The 23,866-nt window shown below is 36.6% G+C and overlaps 1 protein-coding gene across 1 annotated transcript; it reads left to right on the top strand.

The window, feature by feature from the left end:
* The first annotated feature begins 1,797 nt into the window (after positions 1-1,797).
* On the top strand, positions 1,798-22,789 carry st8sia4 (ST8 alpha-N-acetyl-neuraminide alpha-2,8-sialyltransferase 4). Its single transcript, XM_065240571.2, has 5 exons — positions 1,798-2,007; positions 9,642-9,737; positions 16,008-16,265; positions 17,510-17,803; positions 21,188-22,789. Exons 1-5 carry the CDS (start codon positions 1,898-1,900, stop codon positions 21,468-21,470), a joined length of 1,041 nt encoding a protein of 346 aa, XP_065096643.1. The 5' UTR covers positions 1,798-1,897; the 3' UTR covers positions 21,471-22,789.
* Positions 22,790-23,866: the final 1,077 nt, after the last annotated feature.

Here is a 23,866-nt window from a genome sequence, read left to right as displayed (position 1 = left end):
GAATTGTAAAGTCTTGCCAATAATTGCATAGGTCTATAGAAATATTATGCTATTGGGGGAGGGGGTTGTTAGGGGGCTTGTGAGCAACCAGTTGGTCGGGTCATCGATACGTCCCGCTTTTTTATCAGACATGGGTGGCAACCCTATCTGTGACTCATATCATGGTCACAATGTGAAGTCATGGTACACTCACTGTGTGCTCATACTAAAGTCATAATTTTAGGGGAATGGCACACTTATTCTGTTATAGCAGGACAGCACACATGTCTGGAAAATGTTGGCCCAAGAGTAGAATGTCACCCTTCGTTCCTATAATTTCTAAGAAATATTATAGGAATGATCATGGGATCAAATTTAGGACACTTTCTGCACAGCATTTTATACAGCCATATACAAGGTGTGTAATGTATACTGTATACCATACAAAATGTCAACAACAACGTTATGGCATCAAGAAGCCTAAATAAGGTTTTAGAAAGCTCACACAGATAGGAGGTAAAAGTGACCAAGATTCACAGATTTGTTTTGTCCCAGCATTTTGGCCTAGTGGTTAGAGAGTCAGAGTTGTGTGTGTAACCCAGAGGTTGGTGGTTTGATTCCCACAGCTGGCAGAAAGTGATTGATTATTGGGGTGTTGCATTCATGACTTACAGTGGACGGCTTCACTACTCAGTGGAGGGGTTAAATGCAGAGACAATCACGTCTGTTTTACTTTTTTTATTGTCCGTATATTATTTGCAATTAAATGCTAACGTCTCTGCGACATGTTTCCGATAAGCAAACGCTAGAATATTAATTCTCTGAGCGACATCTGGTACTTTTCATCCCATGTGCTTTATGGGTAGTAGGAGCTCCCAGTGAGTGTGAAGTGACCTCATGGTGACCTGAATATATGAGCAAACCGTGATTGCGCTGTGTGGTTACAATTTTAGCTCACTGTGACGCACACATTTTGAGGATCTTATAAGCTCAGTGACTTCACTGAGAGATCAAAGTGTTGACTGGGTATACTTCAACTTATACAGTAAACTTGAACTTAATTAATTACAGTGAGAGCCATAAACAAACTGACATCAGGACAAGGATTTAAGGCTTTAAATCTGTTTAAATCTGTGCTTGGGTTTTATTTTCCTAAAAAAGGACAACTTAAAGTGGATTACAAAATAGCCCCTGCCATTGGTAAATGTATGATATGATTTGAAAGAATATTTGGAGATGGAAAAGTTTGGGTTTATTTGTAAAGATTAAAACTATATATATATACAGGAGCCCACTGTACTAAATAACATTTCATGATATTGTACAGTGTATCTGTAAATGAGTTTCAAAAGTTACTGTGACTTTCTTTGAATGTTACTAATCCTATGGACTAGCAAACAGTGCGTCTGTGTTCACTACTCACTAGGATGGGTTATATTTTTTAAGTATGCGTTACATACTTGACAAGCATGCCACTTTCACTTTTCTCTCAGATGGCTCTTGTCTTTACTTAAAACTATTAGTAAACCTGTAAATGCAGAATACCTGGAACAGTTGACCTTCTGACAGAAGCTCCTTTGATAATACATTCCTTTATCTAATTATTTAAATGTTACCTCCTAATCTTCTTTTTTTTCAATTTGATTAACTAACCCTCGTCCCAGACTCCCATATGACATGCTTTTCAATGTTTGTTTCCGGACCGCTACTCTGAGTCTGCTGCATCGCGATTGGCTTGATATATAAGCTAATTTACATATGGTAGACTTCATTGGCTATTGGATTTGTCACTCACAGTGTGACGGGTGTAGTGGTGGTGATGCGTAAAGCAAAGCGGATCTCTCAGCACTGACATGTGCAATGGGTGAACACAAGGTTTCAAACAGTTTTTAAAATCTTAGTAAGATTTATACACGAAATGCGACTGACACGGAAACTGTGGACTATCTGCACCATAAGCATTTTGCTGATATTTTATAAGACGACTGAAATAGGCAAAAGTGAACATCAGGAAGCTGTATTGTCTGGGTAAGAGCTCTACTGTTCTCAATAAAACAGTTAAATACTGCTTTTCTTTGGATGTACATCATAGTCTGTTTGATGCGAAGCTTTATAAACTGAAAAGCGCAGCGTATATATTTATTTATTTCACTGCAGACCAGCGAAAATCCCCAAATCTTCAGTTTGCCATTGTCCTTGTTAATCGAATTAGGATAGATTTACATTTCGCTTTGTTTGAGCTGAATTGTTTATTTTATTCCGACACCTGCCACGCCTTTTTAGCACACTTTTTAAGCATTACTTTCAGACACTTGTTAAAGTTAAGCTTGTATATTTTTGTAAAAGCGCCCTGGTGCGTCCCTGTTTGAGATGAAGCTGTAGTCTGACATTATAACTGTCCTGTAAATATCTTTCATAAAGAACATCTTTCTCTTTGACAGATGTTTATAGTTAAAGTCGAACATTTAGCTTCGAGATATAAGCACATTTAGGTTCTTCGTTTAAGACCGCACACCTTTTTTTTACCAGGAGGAACTGAAAAATGTGGTCATGCTCATACTTGCTCGCATTGCGCTTTACTTAAAAGAAGAGATCTGTTTTTCACAACAGATCCTACAAACTAAAACATAATTAAGTTGTTTATTGACATATTTTAATGAAGTGCTTAATTTAACATTTGGATAAAGAATGCTCCCACAAAAATAGTGATAATACCAGTCATTTTTACCTTGTGGGGACATTTTTGGTACCCATGAGGAAACAAGCTAATACATATAACAGAATAATGTTTTTAAAAATCTAAAAAAGCAGAACATTTTCTGTGAGAGTAAAGTTTAGAGACTGAGTTAGGGGAATGGGTTAGTAGTATAAAAGTCATTGTTTATTTATACCACTAGGCTGTTGAATGCTTTATTCTGATTGGTTAATAAATGTTCCACGGGTGTTGATTATTTTTCTGAGGGCACGCCTAATCCGTTAAATGTGTTAAAATAATCACTAGAGCAAAGTTTGTGGTAACCAAACAGGAAAAATGATTTGGTATTACCACTTTGGGTGTCCATTATTTTCGAATAATTCAAACACCAGTCATGAATTATTTGTTACGTAATGTTATTACATAAAATTGGAAACCGTTTTGTTTGCGTACGTGTGTGTGATCTGCGTATGTAAGTGAGACAGCAGACAGTTTTTCAGTTTTATCTGATGTGGTTTCCTTTTTTTCAAGTGCAAACTCATTGTGCCTGGTTAAAAAAAACAGAAGCGGAAACCTCTCACAGTAAATGTTAACTAACTCTCACAGTAAATGTTAACTAAATGTCTGTACTTTTTGCTGCTGACTTTACATTTAGTTAATATATCTTTGGTTGTTTGCAAATGACTAAAACGATAAAATATTTATTAAACTGTCAAATGAAAGTACAAAGATGGTTTGGTCATGTATGTAAATTCTAAGAGGTGTAGGGTGAAAGGATACATGGGATGTTTTTGGCCTCTTGACATAATAGGATTAATACCTTGGGGGCATCTGAGCAAAAACTATTTACTAAGATATCTGCCTAATTTAATTCTGATATCTTTGTTGTATATGTTACAGAAATGATCAGACAAATAAAAAAGTTACAGTAAGCTGTTAAGGACAGCATCTGTTGATTTACAACATACAGTAATTTAATTATGACTAATTAGTAATAACAAATCAAAATAGCATAACACCCAATAATGCATATTTTATCCAATTGACTGTACTGATTTAAGATATGCAGATGTTTATTTAATCGATTGTAAAAATCTTTTGACATCTCATGACAATGAGGGCAAACAGCAGCATATTTATACTATATCCACACGAAGCCGGTGCATTCCCTATCCGATCATTTTTTTTCCTTGCTCTAAAAAAATAATCCGTAAACACGAAACCACTGAAACCGACTGAAAGCGGTGTAGTATATATGCCGGACCAGTATGGGGCGCTGTAATTCTGCCACAGATATACACTATACACGGAGAAGAAGACTTTGAGCATGCGCATAGCCAACGTATGGTGTTGTCCTTTATCGCTTGTTGGTCACCACAATTGCATAGACGCAATAGATTTTGCTGTAATAAAGCTAGTAGGCTTTAGTAGCTTCTGTAGCACGAACACAATCACGTAATCCGCCGTTATTGTTGTTGCTGTTACGTGTGACGCTTCCGACACGTGATGTGATGACGTTTTCGCTTCACAAAATATACGGATTGGCTGTACAGACGAAACCGCAAGGGTGTCGGTTTCAGATTTATCCACTTTAGGACCAGGTTTCAAAAAATAGCGGTTTCACTCTCTGAAATCGCCGGATCCGTGTGGATGAAACGCCAATACGATAACAAATTTATGCGTATACAGTGATTCGCGTCTCCGTGTGGACAGCCCTTTAGAGCAGGATTTACAGCAATCTGTATTTCCCTTTTACATTTTAATTTATCATTGCATATCATCAGTAATCACTGTGGGTTTTGCAGAATACAGGAACCACAGGAAAAAAACATGCATTGCTCTTACGGTTTGGTGTAACATGTTTATTTGAAACGAACAACTAATTTCTGAACTTGCATTGCAATGTAATCTGGTAATAGTTGTGAAGTTGTTTGCAAAAAAAGTGTGAGCCTAATAGAAAGTAAAGAGCAATAGAGCTGCTTAACCCTGATATGGTCAGTCAGTCACATACAGTACATGTATTTACTCTAGGTGCAGGTTTATCCATATATCCATATACTTATTCTTTATACATTAAAAAAGAGTGATCTCTGCTGTAGCTGTCACTGGGGCGGTACCCTTTCAGGTCCTCTTACATGTTGGTGCCAAATGTATCTGTATATGTACCTTAAAGAGCACATTATGCTGTTAGAAATGTTAATATGTGTTTTTAGGAGTCTCTAACAACAAGTTTTCATTCATGCAAGGTAACAAAAACCATTTTTTTAAATAAAATTTTCCATATTTCCCAGTGACTCTCAAATGTATTGTTTAAAGATTTATCTTGCAAACCCTGCTTTGCATAATGCTACTCTGCTCTGATTGGTCACAGTTGCACATTACTCTGTGTTAACAGTAAGCCTGCACCATACTGGGGGAAAAACCTACATTGCAATGTTTTGTTTTCCTGCAATGTTTATTGCGATATGATAAATGCTGGGTGAATTCACCAGATGACTTATTAAAGCTCAATTTAAGAGGAATTAACTTCTGCCTTGCATTTTTTGTATTACTCACTGATTTCTAACAGACATCTTTGATTTTCTTCATGTTATTTTGTCATAGTTTCGCACGTATAGGTCCTGAAAGCTGTTTTCAACCATGATAAGTAAATTTCTAAAGCTGTCATTTTTTATAACGCGTTGAATTTCTTGTTTCATGTGTTACAGTACCGATCAATCTACAGGTTATTTAGTGCTTTAACACATCGGGAAGTTTGCCTTCTTAGAGTTTTGCAAAATAAAAGTAAATCAGGTTTAAATGTTAAATGTTGTTACTTTTGTCCCGATGCTAATATGTTAAAATTTCCATATTGTTCAAATGTTTTATTCTCAGCAATTCATGTGTGTAGTTTCGGGTTGGTTTTGAAACATTTGATGAGACTGAAATTTAAAATGAAAATTTCATTATTTTTTGCAAAGATAAACAACAAAATAGGTTTGCAGTAACATATTAACAAGGTCACAGTCATGTATATTTACTTAAAACAAATAAATTTTGTTCTGTTATGTTACTTTTGTTTTGACCCACCTGTGTGTTACTTTTATCTCAGCTGACAGGGTTGAAAGTAACATTGCGTTACTTAAGTTCAAAGTGAAATTAAACTAAAGTCGTTTTACATTTGTTCAAAATTCCACTGGTATTGATAGACTACACTTGTGAGTTATTGACCACAGCAAAAGTATATCTTTGTCTAAAACATATCCTTTTAAAATTAAGATTTTTTTGGAAAAAAATCACTTTCACCCCTGCTCTCCCTTAAACACCCAAACGATAACTTTATATGCCTTAGCCAAACGGACACAGAGTACTGATAAAGCACTGCAGTTTGTAAACCAACTTATTGTGACTCCAAGTAATACGATTGGCAGGCATTCTGTATTACTCAACACATTTGTAAAGTGGACCAATTACAAATTAGCAGAGCTAAACATGAATTAGCCGCATAGCTTGAGGCTGAGGCTCATTGATTTCAATGGAAGCTTGGCGACTTCCAGCGACACGAGTGACAAAGACCCTTGGCAACTGAATGGGGCGTGACCAGTTGAGAAAAGTTTAACTTTATGCAAGTTATAAGCGACTTTTAATAAGAGCAAAGCAGTGGAGTTCATGTCATCTGTCTCTTGTCAGTTACTGGGGTGGATGGTAGGGCTGCACGATTCGGAGAAAAAATCTAATCGCGATTTTTCTGATCAAAAATGCGATTCGCGATTTAAAGTGCGATTCATTAGTATATAATAAAAAAGCTACATCCAGGTTTGTTGTGGTGGTTTTAATAGCACCAAAGAAAGATGCTGTGCTACTGTTTATATAAGACCTCTTAAACATTGTACCAAGGTGTCTGCAGGACTTTGCTCTTCTGCAGACACAGGTTTTTTTAAATCTAACATTAAAACAGTTTAACAAAAATGTATTGAAAGTTTTATTTAAAATAACATATAGGCCAATGTATTTTGACTGTCACTACAACAATGCTTATGACAAGCAAATGTTTAGTTTTTTCTTTTAATCATAAGACTATACTCATCTTGTTTTACTTTTCAGGCATCTGTAATAAATGTAAATATATTAGTTATTAGAATCTATGATTTAACAAAAGCAAAAAATACAAATTAAACACTGCACAGTCCTCACTGTAGGATTTTAAATGTGGAGCTGCAGAAGCTTGTTCAGTTAAGAGTAAGGAGTGATTTTAATTTTTGGTGTGTAATAAACATTTTTGACACAGAAAGCACCAGGTTACTGTCTGTCACTTTAAGACACAAGACAGCTTTAAAACTGCTCTGCTTTAGTGTACTGATAAACATCCAGCTGTTTATTTTCAATTAGACAAGAAAGAAAACTTAAGTTTAGGGATCACGCGTGTGCTGACTGCTCTCTGTGTGCGCGCTTCATGAACCCTCGTGCCTGTAAATATACTTTCAAAGCGGTGCGGATGTGCGCGTGCAAGAAACTATACTGTACCTCTTTCGTCTGCTGTGTTCCGGGCTTTAATGAAACCTGCTTATGAGGCGCTTGTCATTGTTTGCGATGCATGACGAGAAATGGACGTATATACACCTTTCTTTAAGTCCAACATTACACAAAAGGGTAATGTTTTCGCTCATTTCTGTCCTTTCATTTGCCGGTTAATGAGTTATAATGGGTTTTAAAAATGACTGAATCCAAAATCTGCCAACTTCCATGTCATTCCGTGTTGTGCAGTTAATTCCATTTGTATGCATTTCGTGATTCTGTCCGTGTTTTCTGCATCGTGGAAATCATATGGCCGTACACTTTGTTGGGGAGTTGAACTGCTGCTCGCGCAATGGCGTTATCTGACGTTCAGTCAGCACCTCAGTGTTAATGCCCTCTATTGGTTTAAACTGCATCAAACGTAAAATGCGCATGAAGCGAACTGTCAAAAACTGCGTACTAGATGATTGTTATATTTGATAGTTCTGAATCGAAATAATCGCAGCTTTTGCGATTCGAAAATCGCACCATCCAAATCGCGATTTCGGTTTAAAAACGATTAATCGTGCAGCCCTAGTGGATGGTACTCATTGTTTATGACAAACAGATTTAGATAACGACCTCTTTGAAAGAGACGGCCGACACACAGAAAGTCGCTGCTAGTCTGAATGCAGCTTTAGTGTATTCGCCGTAAAGACCATGTAGAAGGTAGGGGTGTAAAATTACATTGTGCGATTTTTCTTGCTATGCTTCTCAATGATTTATGGTGAAATGCCCTACATCCAAAAGCCAGATAGCGCTCTCATGCAGAAACTCAATATGCACCGCAGAAGAAGTACCATTACACAGGCAGCTCCAGGAAACGTATAAACATAGCCTACTTATATCACCGTTCTTCAAACATTTTCAGGTATTTTCATGATAATAAAGAATATTTATAATGATTATGTTTGATGAGTGTTGCTCTTTCAAATACATGTTATAATGACTCAAACTGATTTTTAGATTGATAAGGACTTGATCAAACAGTCGTAGTACATGAAAGAGTTGTGCATAATACCGGCATCGCAATTCAGAATCTATGGCCTAGTCCACACGAACACGGGTATTTTTATAACCGTGAGTTTTTTCACGCGGTTCGGCCGTTCGTCCACACAAAACCGCAGTATCAGGGCACTGAAACCGAGCATATTTGAAAACCCCGGCCAGGGTGAGCTTTTTGAGAAACCCCGGTTACAGTGGTGTCGTGAAGAGAGTAAAACCGGGAGTTTTGCCTTGCGACGTCAAAGTGTGCGCCGTTATCCACTGTGTTTGACGTCAAGATTGTGCGCCGCTGACTGCTTTGTTGATGATTCTGTGCAAGGACAGCGGACGTATCTTGCTAATAATAACTGTGCTAACAGGGCTTCTAACATGTGTACAGATAGATGCTCAGTTATCTCACTATATTGCGGAACACGATTTGGGTTATATCCCCGCCTGCTGGTGTGGCATGCTCTTGACAGCGCTTGATAGCGTGCTTTTGCTTTATCGTGTGGATGGATATTTAATTCAAACCGAGAATGTGTGGACGGGATTTTTTTTTAGGGAAAACTCCGGTTATAAATATACCCGTGTCCGTGTGGACTAGGCCTATATCAGACGGGTATTATAGTGTGTATCGTTACACCCCTAGTAGAAGGTATGTGGGCATTGCCAGGCATGACGTACGGAAAAGGGATCCAAGGCTGGGAAACGATTAGTCGCGACTAATAGTTTGCAGAAAAATGTGTGTGTGTGTGTGTGTGTGTGTGTGTGTGTACTGTGTATAATAATTATGTATATATAAATACACACACATGCATGTATAATTTTAAGAAAAAAAGTATTCATAATTATATAAAATCTAAATTATATTTCAATATAAAAATGTATATACACACATAAAAATTTCTTAAATATATACTTGCATCTGTGTGTATTTATATATACATAATTATTATTATACACAGTACACACATAGAAGATACATTACAACTGTTTTACAAGGTTCCCTCTATCAGGACTTTATTTGCAATATCCTCATGCATTTCACATTTTGCATTTATTGCAAAAACACTATACAAATACACTCATTTGAGTATAGTTCCTCAAAGATGCAAATATTCTGTCAGGTAAGTCTCTCAAAATTCATAAATCCACACCATATGAGTCATTTAAGTTCCTTTATTTTCAGAGACAAGTTTGTATGCTTCAAGTTTGTATGCTTCTGTTTTTATTATCAAGCAAATTAACAGGTTTGAGTAAACCTATTTGAGCAAGCCGTTTTTGTCCTCATATCAGTGTCAGTACATCCCTGTTTTTATCATCTATGGCAAGAAAATGTGTTGTTCATAATAGGGGTTATACGTTTAATTAAACATCAACTTAATTTGTTCTGTGGCTTACAAAAATATAGATGTAAAAATGTTGCATGCTTCATCTCTTTGAACAGGAACTTTGAGTTAAGTGCTACAAGGCTGATGGGTGTTGGTGATCTGGTGAATGGTGAAAAGTGGAAAATTAATGTCACTGTTGTGAACATAATAAGGTGAGTAACCTGCACTGTTAAATGGTTTTGTGAGCTTTACCTGGAAACATTATTAACTACATTTATTTATATGTTAAGTGTGTAAATAAATGTATAACAATTATGGCTGTCAAAATGAACACATTAATAATGTGTTTACACAAATTCATTTTAAAGCCACAAATTTATTAGCAGGTGATTAACGCAACACACAATTTCTGTTTGACCCTTGGTCTAGCCCATAGTCTCATAAATTGAGACACAGCCTTTGACAGTAAATGTTACCTGTAACAAGGTTTCCATAAAAATAAGAACATTAAGCTCTCGTCTACCGAATCCAATGCTCTAAATGGTCGTTGAACATCTAGAATGATCTTTATCTGTATGTTTTCTGAGAGGTGTACCGTCATAAATGCTTAAAGAGGACATAAAGGATGGTTGTCCATCCACTTGCGGATCTGACATTTTAGTTTCGGTTTTAAAACATGCAGGAATTAGAAAATAGAGTGCAGGACTTGCTTGATTTTAAAATAATTATAATTATTAAGCGAGAGAAACTTCGGCACCTGATTGATGTTAAAAGAGTTATTAAGAAAGACAAGACTCTAAAGCGATCTTCCTCACGCTGACCGACACATCTGAACTGCAGGTGTGACACCGATATATAGACATCTACACAGAATTTCAGTTTAAAAAATATCTGTTTTGACAAGAATTCACACAGATATAATCTGTTATGTTTAAATTGAATGTTTGGTTAACTGTTCAGGAAAAACATCTGATGTGTAACATTATATTAGATCCTTGCATTACAGTAATCTTAAAGCTGTCTGTCTCATTATTAATCATACAATAAAAGAAAGAAAAAAGTTTATATATATTCATACACCAGTGGCGGTGTATATACAGTGCACAGCATAATGTGTAAGTCATGTAATAGTGACAGAATGGTAAAGAAATGTCTCAAGACATGAGAAATAAAATAATTTCTTTTGAACAAAATGGTCAAGGCTTCAAGATTATTAGTTAAGCATTGCTAATAAGTTTGAATACTGTCACAAAAGGGATCCAAAGATAAACAAAAGGATGGACTTGTGAGAAGCTCTCTGCGATCTCCAGGACGTCCACTGAAGTTAACACCTCGTCAAGAGCGTTTTGTGATGAGAGACGTAAAAAAAAATCATCATGCAAGTTCAGCACATGTTGGCTAAGTCATTAGAAAGTCAAGCTGGGTTGTTTCCTGTGACACCACATGACGGACGTGCAGTGAAAAAGAGAGTCATGCATGGCTGTCATTCATAGAGGAAGCCACTGGTAAAGCCAATGCACAAAAAGCCTTTTGCTAGAGCTTATATTTTGAAAGGTAAAGACTATTGGGTCTCTAGCTCTCTATACTTTGGAGTAATGAGACAAAGATTAGTCTTTGAGCCTCTGAGGTGTTCCGAACTTTATGGTGTGGCAAAGGTGAGGAGTACAATGAAAAATGCATGGTATAAACAGTAAAGCGTGGTGGTGGCAGTGCTCTTCTGTGGGCTTGCGTGAGTGCTGCAGGTGACAGAGAGTTAAATTTTTATAGACAGCATCATGAATACACAGATGTACTGTGAAATACTTAAAGGGGACATATTATGAGATTTTTTTTAAGATGTAAACTAAGTCTTAATCTAGGTCCGAGCAAAAGTGTGCCGTTTTGGGTGTGTCATTTAAAATGCAAATGAGCGGCTGAAGTGCAAACACTGATCACAATGATGGTGGTTTGTTGTAATTGAAACTCAATTGTGCTGTCAAGCCTTCTTTTCCCTCTCTTCTCTTTGAACTAAATGGCAGTGCTGTGGTTGGATAGTGCAGATAAAGGGGGCGGTATTACCTTATTCTGACATCACAATAAGAGCCAAATTACAATGACCTATTTTTCACATTCTTGCAGAGAATGGTTTACCAAAACTAATTTACTGGGTTGATCTTTTTCACATTTTCTAGGTTGATAGAAGCACTGGGGACACAATTATAGCAGTTAAAGATGGAAAAAGTCAGATTTTCATAATATGTCCCCTTTAAAGAAAAGATGCTAGTACCATCACTCTGTGCCCTTGGTCACCGGGCAATCTTTTAACATGATTGTGACCCAAAACACACATCTAAAGTCACTGATTCATTTTAGAAGAAGCACAGGGTAAAAGTGATTCAGACCCCAACCCAGGTTGAGGTATGGGGAGTTCTAACAAGACAAGCAGAATGTCATTTTCAATTCAGGATTGAAAAGAGGTTATTGTTCAAGAATGGAGAATAAAAGATGTAACTGTATGTTGTCAACTTGTTTATTCAATCTCTAGAAGAATTAGTGATGTTTTTTAAAAAAAGAATGGAGGCCATACAAAATATTAGAATTTTTTTTTTTTTTTAAGAATCTTTGTAGGGTGTACTCATTTTTGCATGACCTCATTTGATTTAAATGTGTTATTTTTCATACCCTAGATGGTAAGTAAACTTTAACTCTTATGTTAAGAAACATAAATGTTTAATAAAACTGGTGTGTAAAATACAGAAAATTGGTCTAATTTTTACTAACAAGTGGATAAAATCTTAATTTTTAAAGGGGGTGTAATCATTTATGCTGTGCACTGTATATACATTTCTTTCTTGTTGTCCCCTCTCACATTCCTGCCTTCCATTTTGAAGAAAAACTCTAGACACCTAGATCCACTTTTTAAAAGTCTTGTGAAAACATGTTTAGTATGGGTTTTGTGGACTTAATGACTTTGCATAAACATGTACATACATACGTGGATAATTAAAATACAGCTGTTAGGATATCAGCTGTCCTGTTGGATTTTGTTTTGTTTTAATGTTAGGATATTTTAATGCTTAAATGATAGGATGTTTTGTTTTATTGTTAGGATATTTTCATTTGTTTATTTCCTTTGTTGGATCCAGTATTGTATATTCTCTCATTGCCCCATTGTTAGGATATTTTTTATGTTTTAATGTTAGGATGTTTTGTTTTAATGTTAGGATATTTTCATTTGTTTTCTTCCTTTGTTGGTTTCAGTATTGTATTTTCTCTCATTTGCCCCACCTGCTCTTCTTGTTACCTTCCTGATTTCCTTCCTTTTTATATACTGTATTACTCTTGTGAGTCATCATGTCTTGTGCTGTCCATGAGTTCAGTATCTTATCCTGACAGTTTGTCATACGGTTTTCTCAATGCTTTCATCAGATTTTGTATTTCAGTGCAGTTTTTTTCAATTTTGTTTTCTTTCCCGTTTTGGTGTCCCCAAGGATTATTTGGGTTTTAAAAGTTTTTCTCTGTATTTTTACACTAAGGTTCTGTCTTAACCTCGGCATACTTCTCTGACAATGGGTGCCAGGTTGGGTTAAAGTTTCAATGAAATCAAAACTGACAATTCTTATTTTTTTATGTAAACTTCAATCAAAATCTAAAAACTTCCACCCTCGAAAATCACAGTGGAAAGCACAAGCTACGCCCACTATTTTTTTGTTTCACCCGGAAGAATTTTGTTTCACCCGGAAGTAAAGACGATTGCGACTTTCTTTGACTTTCAAAATTTGCTAAGAGACTGTGGTTATTCATATTGTTTAAAATAAAGACGTATGCTTTTAACTATGAGGCTGAAGAAAGTACTTTCAGAGACTGTGTGCATGCAACCAATTGTCCCAACAAAGATAGGAATACCAGTATTTTTTTGACATTTTGAGCTTGTAAATCAAACAGAACGATGTTTCTTGAAAATGTGAAGTAGGGGAAGTTTCCTCTAATGGTTTGCATTATATTAGGGAAGGGAATAGAATTTACAGTTTGTACAGTATAAAAACCATTACGTCTATGGAATGTCCCAACAATACATGGAAACCTGTGTGTGTGTTGTCAGGGTTTGGGTAAACACAAAACACGAACCCAGATGCGGACGTAACAAAAAAGGAATTTATTACAAAACAGGGGAAAAAACAGGAAAACAAAACCCACGAGGGGGCAAAACAAGACAAGGGAAGACAACACTAAACTAACACTAAACTTAACAAAAACTAACAGTAACTTTCAACACATTAAACAGATCAAGACTTAAATATATACAAAACTTACTGGAACCGACAGGGCAAGAAACAAGCATGGGACAAGGCATGAAACAAGACGAACGTGCACTGGACAACAAACACAAGGACTCTTAAATAGGAAGAAAGTAAATTACATACAGCTGAAAATAATCACGAGTAAGGGATCGGGGAAAAAGTGACGAGACCCGGGAAATGCGTGGTCGGAATAAACCAATACTACAACCACACATTTCCCACATAGAACATATGTACTGTCAGAACCCTGCCATGCTAAACTAGATCTAAATACCAACAGGATCCGGCAGGATTCTGACATGTGTATATATAAATAAGTTTTCTACAACCCCAAAACAGAAAAAGTTGGGACACTGTAGAAATTGTGAGTAAAAAATGAATGGAATAATTTACAAATCTCATAAACTTATATTTTATTCACAGTAGAATATAGATAACATATCAAATGTTGAAAGGAAGATATTTTGAAATGTCATGCCAAATATTGGCTCATTTTGGATATCATGAGAGCTACACATTCCCAAAAAAGTTGGGACAGGTAGCAATAAGAGGCCAGAAAATTTAAATGTACATATAAGGAACAGTTGAAGGACCAATTTGCAACTTATTAGGTCAATTGGCAACATGATTGGGTATAAAAAGAGCCTCTCAGAGTGGCAGTGTTTCTCAGAAGTCAAGATGGGCAGAGAATCACCAATTCCCCCAATGCTGCAGCAAAAAATAGTTTTCTGAGTTTCTCAGAGAAAAATTGCAAAGAGATTGAAGTTATCATCATCTACAGTGCATAATATCATCCAAAGATTCAGAGAATCTGGAGCAATCTCTGTGCGTAAGGGTCAAGGCTGGAAAACCATACTGGATACCTGTGATCTTCGGGCCCTTAGACGGCACTGCATCACATACAGGAATGCTACTGTAATGGAAATCATAACATGGGCTCTGGAATACTTCCAGAAAACATTTTCAGTGAACACAATCCACCGTGTCATTCGCTGTTGCCAGCTAAAACTCTGTAGGTCAAAAAAGCAGCCATATCTAAACATGATCAAGAGGCGCAGGCATTTTCTCTGGGCAAGGCTCATTTAAAATGGACTGTGGCAAAGTGAAAAACTGTTCTGTGGTCCAACGAATCAAAATTTGAAGTTCTTTTTGGAAAACCAAAGTCACCCGGACTAAAGAGGACAAGGACATCCCAAGTTGTTATTAGCGCTCTTTTCAGAAGCCTGCATCTCTGATAGTTTGGGGTTGCATGAGTGCGTGTGGCATGGGCAGCTTATACATCTGGAAAGGCACCATCAATGCTGAAAGGTTTATACAAGTTCTAGATCCATATGATCCCATTCAGACGTCGTCTCTTTCAGGGAAGACCTTGCATTTTCCAACATGACAATGCCAGACCACATAGTGCATCAATTATAATTTCAAGACTGCGTAGAAGAAGGATCTGACTACTGAAATGTCCAGCCTGCAGTCCACATCTGTCACCCACAGAAAACATTTGGCGCATCATAAAGAGGAAGATGCAACAAAGAAGACCTAAGACAGTTGAGCAACTAGAAGTCTGTATTAGACAAGAATGGGACAACATTCCCATTCCTAAACATTGGTCCTCCTCCAGCTGTTCCTTTATATGTACATTTAACTTTTCTGGCCTCTTATTGCTACCTGTCCCAACTTTTTTTGGAATGTGTAGCTCTCATGAAATCCAAAATGAGCCAATATTTGGCATGACATTTCAAAATGTATCACTTTCAACATTTGATTTGTTATCTATATTCTATTGTGAATAAAATATAAGTTTATGAGATTTGTAAATTATTCCATTCCTTTTTTACTCACAATTTCTACAGTGTCCCAACTTTTTCTGTTTTGGGGTTGTATTTAAAGATGGACAGATGCAACAGTACTTTTTTTGTTATAAACAAATGAATTTTTTTTAATTGTGTTCATATTTTTGCATTATTTTTATAAATTAACACAATTAACAATCAGATCTCTGGGCTGTCAATTACGTTTTTTTTTCAAGCTTTTAGACTGTATAGAGGTTGTATTCTTGTTTGTTTTGAATGTTGGTTTGGTCTTTGGTCTTAGTTCCCCCAGATGACCACTTCCTTTTCGGTCTATGTTGTGAGGGCTGTTTGATTGTAACATACAAATTTCCGTATTTGCCTGTAACCTTTCATTTGTTTTTCAAATCAAAAGGAAGGACATTCTTCGTTTCTTGGATGCGGAGAGAGACGTGTCTGTTATCAAGAGCAATTTCAAACCAGGTGATATCATCCACTATGTTCTGGAAAGACGGAGAACATTTAATGTGACTCACACCCTACACAGTTTACTTCCTGAAGTTTCTCCGCTGAAGAACAAAAAGTTCAAAACATGCGCTGTGGTGGGAAACTCTGGCATTCTCCTCAAGAGCCGATGCGGAAAGGAAATAGACAACCATGACTTTGTTATCCGGTAATTCTTTGACGTCATCTAATTATTTCTATTGTATTATGGAAAGGCAGGGTCTTAAATGGTTAAAGGTCATGTTTTTATTTATGTGGATGGTGTTACTCCAGTAAATTGAATCCCATTTGGTCCACTTTCCATGTTTAAGTGCTATAATTGGGTCCCTGGTGCATCTGTCAACCTAGAAAATGTGAAAAACAACAACCCAGTAACTTAGTTTTGGTAAACCATTCTCTACAAGCATGTGACAAAATAGGTCATTGAAATTTAGCTAAGGCTGTCACGGTTATAAAATTTGGCTGACGGTTATTTATCTAATAAATTGTGACGATTATGATGATTAATTGCCTGTTTTAGTGCTTAGACGTTTGATTCTAATAATTTTTTTGTACACATTGTTGTGAAAATTCTTCATAAGAAATAAACACTATAAAGTGTCTGAAAAATAACTGAAAAGAAAAATGCAATCAAAACAAACTGACTATACCAGAATAGGCCTTAAATAGAGGCCAATCCTACAAAGGTCATATTAGTACTGGACCACATGTGTGTATTGGCTGCCAAAAAATAAATTCCTTACAGATCTCTAAGAATAGCATCTTTCACTTCCCTAAATTTGGAATTGCCGTTTTGGAAATGTATGTTTTACCTGGCAATTCATATTGCTTATCAAAGTTTTGCAGCATTTCTTTAAATGCTGTTTTTCCACTGTATTGAATGGATTTGCAATGTATCGCGTTACACTGTCAGTTAAGGAGCACCATCTGATACTATACTGTCCCGTTTATACAGGCACTGCAGCTCCCCCTTTTGTTTTTTCGAGAGATGCAATCATTGCGGTGATCTGAAATCATCACATTAAGGTTAAACAATTGCGATGACATAATTATTTAATCATTGTGACAGCCCTGAATTTGGCTCCCTTTTTGATGTCTGAAGGGATAATAACGGCCCTTAATCTGCACGATCGAACCGCTGCCATTTTAGTGCAGAGATCAGCTCATGGTTTCTTGATTTCTGGTGCTGGAGAGGCTCATCTCCAAGAAAGAGCATAAACATACTGGTTTGCAGTGAAATAGGAAACATTAATGGTGACAATCTGTATTTTTAGATAAACTAGCTTTACTTTTTTTTCTATAGAATATCTACTGTACTTAGAGAAGAACACTTTAGTTAGCCTCAGTCCCTTTTATTCTGACTTTTATTCATTCCATTAAATTCATATTTGCTTTTCTTTTTCTTCTGAACAGATGTAATCTCGCTCCTCTAGAAGAATTTTCGGTTGATGTGGGTTTAAAATCAGACTTCACCACCATGAACCCTTCAGTTATTCAGCGGGTGTATGGGGGCCTGCGTAATAAAACGGCACAGGAACATTTCATACAGCGTTTACGCCAGCTCAATGACAGCGTGCTTTGGATCCCTGCCTTCATGGTGAAGGGCAGCGAGAAGCACGTCGAGGGTGTGAATGCACTCATTCTTAAAAACAAACTGAATGTCCGAACGGCTTATCCCTCACTTCGTCTCATCCACGCTGTGCGAGGGTAAGTCATGAAACAAAGAGCCAACATTAGACTCGTTTTCATATCTTTGTCTGGTTAGAATTATAGTTTTTCTTAACCCTTGTGGGTTGTTCCCATTCACTACCCTTTCGGGTTGTTCGTGGGAAAAAAAGGCCACTGAATTTAACGGCTGTAAAAAAAAAAAAATTCACATTTTTTTTCATAATTCTGTTAATCAACCTCAGAATTTTCAAGCATACCAAATGTTTACAAAATTTCCATGATTTTAACTCTTTAATTGCCAAGTTCATAAGTGGTGTCACTGATTTTGGGAAAAAAACACACAAACACACAGATTGGTAAAAACGTTGGCTTTGGTGCATTTTTAGTTTTTGTGCAGCATCAATTTTTATTCTTTTACACCCTCATTTACTGTTTTTTTTTTTTTTTTTTTAAGTTACGTTTTTGGGCCATTTTATGCCTTTATTAGATAGATAGTAGTGTAGGAGAGGACAGGAAAGTATAGGGTGGAGAGAGAGGGGTACGGGATCGGCAAAGGACCTCGAGCCGGGATTCGAACTCGGGTCGCCGAAAGTGCGACTGCACCATATGTCGGAGCACTTGCCCACTACACCATCGGCTCCGACCTCATTTACTGTTTTTGCCCCATTTTTTTATTGCAAAGCCATGACATCATATAATCATGCATTTTTGATTGTTGGTGGTTTTTCCTTTTGCTAAGAGGTAAAATTTGTCATTTTTACTGTTGATCACCAAAATTACAAATTTTACCTCTTAGCAAAAGGAAAAAACACCAACAATATAGAATGCATGATAATAAGGTGCCATGGCTCTGCAATCAAAAATTTTTTTTATAATGAAAGTCAATGGGGTAAAAATGGCCACAAACAACTAATTAGGGAGAAAAAAATTAAAACTGATGCTGCACAAAAACTAAAAATGCATCAAAGCCAATGTTTTTACCAATCTTTGACAAGCCCAAGACTGTGAAAAAGGTTTTAAAAAATCCAGTCCACAATCACTTTTTATATTGAAAATCTTTAATTTTGTGTGTTTTTTCCATCAAATCAGTGACACCACTTATGAACTTGGCAATTAAAGCGTTAAAATCATGGAATTTTTTTAAGCATTTGGTAGTTTTGATCAGGACTGAGGGCGATTAACAGATTTATGAAAAAAAAATTGAAAAAATATTCATCTGATACATTTTTACAGCCGTTTAATTTAGTGGCTTTTTTGTCCACGAACAACCCGAAAGGGTAGTAAATTTGCCCACGGTATATTGTTGAGTTTTAGAAAAATTTCAAAGCATTTTCTCAAAATATGTGTAAAATATAAGATTTGTCACTGAAAATCATTCCATTTGCTGAACCGCAGAGAAAGTTGTGGCCAAATGAAGACATTAAAAAAAATGGCCAAAAATGTCCTCAACAACCCACAAGGGTTAAAAGATTGATCAGTATTACAGTCATGAAAGGGATAGTTCATCTTAAAATGAAATTTTTGTTTATCAGCTCACCCCTAGGCCATCCAAGATGTAGGTGACTTTGGTTCTTCAGTAGAACACAAATGCAGATCTTTTACTCAAACCGTTTCAGTCTGCCAGTCGTATAATGCATGTGAATATTAACAAAATCTGACAGAGAAAAAAAAACATGCAAAGACAAATCCAAATTAAACCCTGCGGCGGATTTTTGTAACCATCCGTATGTCGAGCATGTACCTACAGGAGATTGTAGTAGCATGTGTCGAATGTCTGTGTACACTACACGATCAAATAAACTATGCTTTGCAAGGCTGTGCGTTCGACCGTGCACGTACAGACTTTACTCATGGCTTTAAAGGAAAGTTGCAATTTTGCACTGCCATGTTTATACAGTAGCCCTAAACGGACAAACTGCTCTACAGGGTGCGTTTGATCACTATTTAGTCTCAGATGACAACATGGGGTGCGTTCCACTCCAGTTTTAGACACGCACTCGCGAACTTCCCTAAACACTTCCCCTTGGAGGAATTCCTGTCCCCATTTTGAAGTGCGTTCCACTTTGTCAAGTGGACGAGGGAAGTTTGTATGGACAGACCCTCGCTCTACTTCATATGTACACTTCAGGCAGCTCCATATCCCACAATGCATCACGATTGTGACGTCACTTCAGCAACTCGCGCTTTGCACATGGAGGGGGCGGTCTCCACTTTCCATGTGATCAAGGGCTAAGGGCGATCCATTTGAACCTACTTCAGGTGTTTCAGCAGTAGTGGGCACTTGTACAACGTAAGCAATGACGTACATCCGAGTGAACGAGACTGAGGGAAGTTAGCGAGGGAAGGTCATAAAAAACGAACTGGAACGCAGGGATGTTTGCATGTCTATGCATTTCGAAAGGGAGGGGTTAGGAGTGGACTTAGCTGTTGGTTGCAACTCGCAACCTCACCACTAGATGCAGCTAAAATCTACACAGTGCATCTTTAAAATTACCATACTGATGTGTATGTTGTCCTGGATATGTGATATAGTTTACTAATTAAGCTTAAAATATAGCACATATGACATAGAATTTACATATAGGTTGACTTTGAAAATAAGACATGATAATTTGTGAAAATAAATAAGAAAATTGCAACAATTGTAAAAACGATTATTTTGAATACATTTTAATTGAAATACATAAATGGATACAAAGTACAAAAGAAAGTAAAGAAAGTAACGTTTCAGATGTAGGCATCTGGATAACATTGTTGATGTCATTGCTGGGTTTTTCCAGCCAGACCACTCAAGCAACTACACATTAAAACCAGTTTGAACAATCTATTAACCAGCTAAACATCCTAGTAAACAGCCTAAATACCTAGCAACAAGTTTGACATTCCCAAACACATTAGCAAAGATTAGTAACCAGCTTGAACAACAATATTCTGAAACTTAATTTAACTTAATTTAATTTACGTTTTAGTTAATTGCTTTTATAGAAGAGCCAGTTTAAGATTCAGTTTCTCATTAGTGACTGATGGGCTTCATGATCTAAAATGAAAGACATCGAGAAAGAACAACACATGGCACCGAATACAATCTAATGACATGTGATCACAATAAAACAAGAGCCAGAGCATGAATTCAGATCCTGACACCAATAAATATCGGGGTAGTTTTCTGGGCAGGGTTTAGATTAATCCAGGACTAGGCCTTAGTTATATTAGCACATTTAGGTAGTTTTTATCAACAAACCTTACAAAAAACAATACTGGTGTGCATTCTGAGGCAAATGATTGGCACTGATATATTTTAAGATATGTAAGTACAAGGTGTTTTTAAATTAAGGCAGCTCAAACATGCATTTTGGTCTGGGACTAGGATAATAATATCTTAGTTTTTGCAATAACCATAAAAAATGTATGTTTATTTTCTAGATACTGGCTCACGAACAAGATTAAGATCAAAAGACCGAGCACTGGATTACTGATGTACACCATGTTTACACGCTTCTGTGACGAAATCCACCTTTATGGATTTTGGCCTTTTCCAAAAGACGGCAACGGGAATCCTGTTAAATATCATTACTATGACACGCTGAAATATCGCTATTTCTCCAATGCAGGTCCTCACCGTATGCCACTGGAGTTCAGGACTCTGAGAACACTGCATAACAAAGGTGCACTGAAACTGACCACGGCTAAATGTGAACAACATTAAAGTACAGTGTACGGACATTTTGCACTCTAATGTAGCGTGCACACCAAAGCGTTTACACCGGTGACCGCCATATGTTTTAATTGTTTCCGATGGAAGTGCGGCGCTTTTCAAAAAAGCCAACAGTTGGCGGGTTTTGTCCAGTTTTTGAAAAATATTTGAACTTGGGTGAAAAGCTCAGTTCGATGATCACAGTGGAGGAGGGAGTTTTAACAAACATGCCTTACTAAAAACTTACTTGTGTGCATTTTGAAGCAAAACAAAGGGCACTGATGTATTTTTAAGATATTTGTTTTCAGATTTGACAGCTCTTACATTTATTTTAGTTTAGGTCGAGGCTAATCCCTGTCTGGGAAACCGCCCCTTGGTGACCAAGCACTTGGGACTGAGCGTTTATTTCACGCTACCTGTTGTCGTTTTTTAAAAGTGCTGCGCTTTCATTTCAAACAACTGAGAAAACACGCAGGCCTTAAGAAAAACGGTTGGGTGTATACACAGCCTGATGCGTCTTCACTCAGCATATAAGAACAAAATGAACTTTCACCGAATGAATGTTTAAAGCATTTTGACACCTTTGAAAGGAAATGGAGGGGTACCTTCATACGGAAATTTCACAAAGGAAGTTAAACCTAACTGTGAGAATAATGCTGACATGTTCATCTTGTTTCTGCGTTACAAAACAGGATTTCCTTTTAAGGTACTGTCTACATGTCTGTTTAATAAGAAAAATCCAGTTTTTTAAGTGTTTTAGGCATCATTTTTTATTTAACGTGCAATATTTTACATATTGAGAAATTAATTGCAGAATGAATTATGTCACATTTGCAGAGATTTGATATGTTGTAATCCTTATTTAAGAATGTTTAAACGGCACCTATTGTCCAGTTTTTATATTTCCTTTGGTGCGTAAGTGTGTTAGTACATGTTAATGATATGCAAAAGGTTCATACCCCAAAGTAAACAATGACGCGAGTTATCCTCTCCAACGTAAATCTCTTTTCTTGGACTACAACAAAAACACGGATTATAGGCAACAGTTTACTTCCTGGGATTGGTGATGTAGAGAAGATGACATTATTATCATTCCTCCTTCTTGGACTCTGTAAGTTAACTCCTGTTAGCATTGCATTGTAACCGAATCTTTCAAACATGGTAAGGAGCGTCACATTTCCGGCTGACGTCAGAGGTATTCAGGCCAATCACAACATACACATTAGCTGGCCAATTAGGGACACAGAGCTTTTCAAATCTGTGTGTTTCACGAATAGAGTGAAATCTGGAGCTACAAAAATGTACAGCATTTGCAAAATGTTTTTTTTTTACCATAAACCACGCAAACATATTATACCAAATACACAAACGTTGTTTTTAGCAATTAAATAGGTGCCATTTAATACAAATGATCCCAAAGATATGATCAAATGTTTTGTGAGTGGGACATTTTCAAACTGTACTCTTTATACTCTTTAAAGGTCAAATTTCACCCGCAAGTTTTTATATTGCAAGTGTGTGTGTGTGTGTATGTTTAGGTTAGTCCCTGTTGTGTTGCTATTTTGAAACTTGTTATTTAAACCTTTCTAAGCACTGTATGTATAAACTGATATGATTGTGGTGTTTATTTATGATATTTCTGAAATTTTGAAATGTTTTCAGTGTTATATGTTTTTTACACAGATGCCAAATGTGTTTGTAGGGTGATTGTACTGTGATACTATTTTTATTGGATTTCATTTTGATTTTTATAGCTACTTTTTTATGCCAAATGTCTGTGTAGAAATAAATTTCAAACAAAAGCAAAAAAAATCATTTTTCACACACTTTGTTGTCTTTTTGATATTTGGTTGATCTGCAAATGAGCCCATTTGAAGAAAACAGTACAGGTGGTAACACATGCTTTTTTCAAAGTGACTTAAAGGGCATTACATGTTTTTCATCAATATGTGTTCCCTGGGAATGGAACCCAGAACCCTAGTACAGTACTCTACCATCTTTGATTTATCGCAAAAAAAAAATACTCGTCATCAAGACAGCCTTATTTTTGGTAGTATGGAAACACTTAAAATGTTAAACAATTATCATACAGTGCTTTTCATTGGTCTGACAGCATATACAAATGACTTTTTTTGCATTGAATGAAAACAAGCGAGTAAATTCAGACACTGAATGGGGGTAAAAATTCCAAATTAGGGTGTGGCTTCCTAGCATTTAAAAATAGACAGGATATTCCTAAGCCCCCACCCGACCCTAAAGGCCTGAGTATATTTCACTTTCTATGTGTATGCGATGGTCAGTGTACGTGGCACAAATTTAATCATCTGAATAATAAATGCATGCTGTATGCGCACGTTCTGATTTTGGAAGGGCACTTTGTACGTGCAGGTCACACTTTGAGCAATTTA

Source organism: Paramisgurnus dabryanus, chromosome 10 (assembly GCF_030506205.2).
Source record: "Paramisgurnus dabryanus chromosome 10, PD_genome_1.1, whole genome shotgun sequence".
In the NCBI taxonomy this organism is placed as follows: Eukaryota; Metazoa; Chordata; class Actinopteri; order Cypriniformes; family Cobitidae; genus Paramisgurnus; species Paramisgurnus dabryanus.
The sequence above is the reverse complement of the archived record's forward strand: the minus strand, read 5'-3'. Positions and strand labels throughout refer to the sequence as shown.

Bases quoted from the DNA above. Each gene is read 5' to 3' on its own strand.
- st8sia4 (XM_065240571.2), top strand. From the start codon at position 1,898: ATGCGACTGACACGGAAACTGTGGACTATCTGCACCATAAGCATTTTG. The intron at 2,008-9,641 runs GTAAGAGCTCTA...CTCTTTGAACAG, and splicing joins CAGGAAGCTGTATTGTCTGG to GAACTTTGAGTTAAGTGCTA. The intron at 9,738-16,007 runs GTGAGTAACCTG...TCAAATCAAAAG, and splicing joins ACTGTTGTGAACATAATAAG to GAAGGACATTCTTCGTTTCT.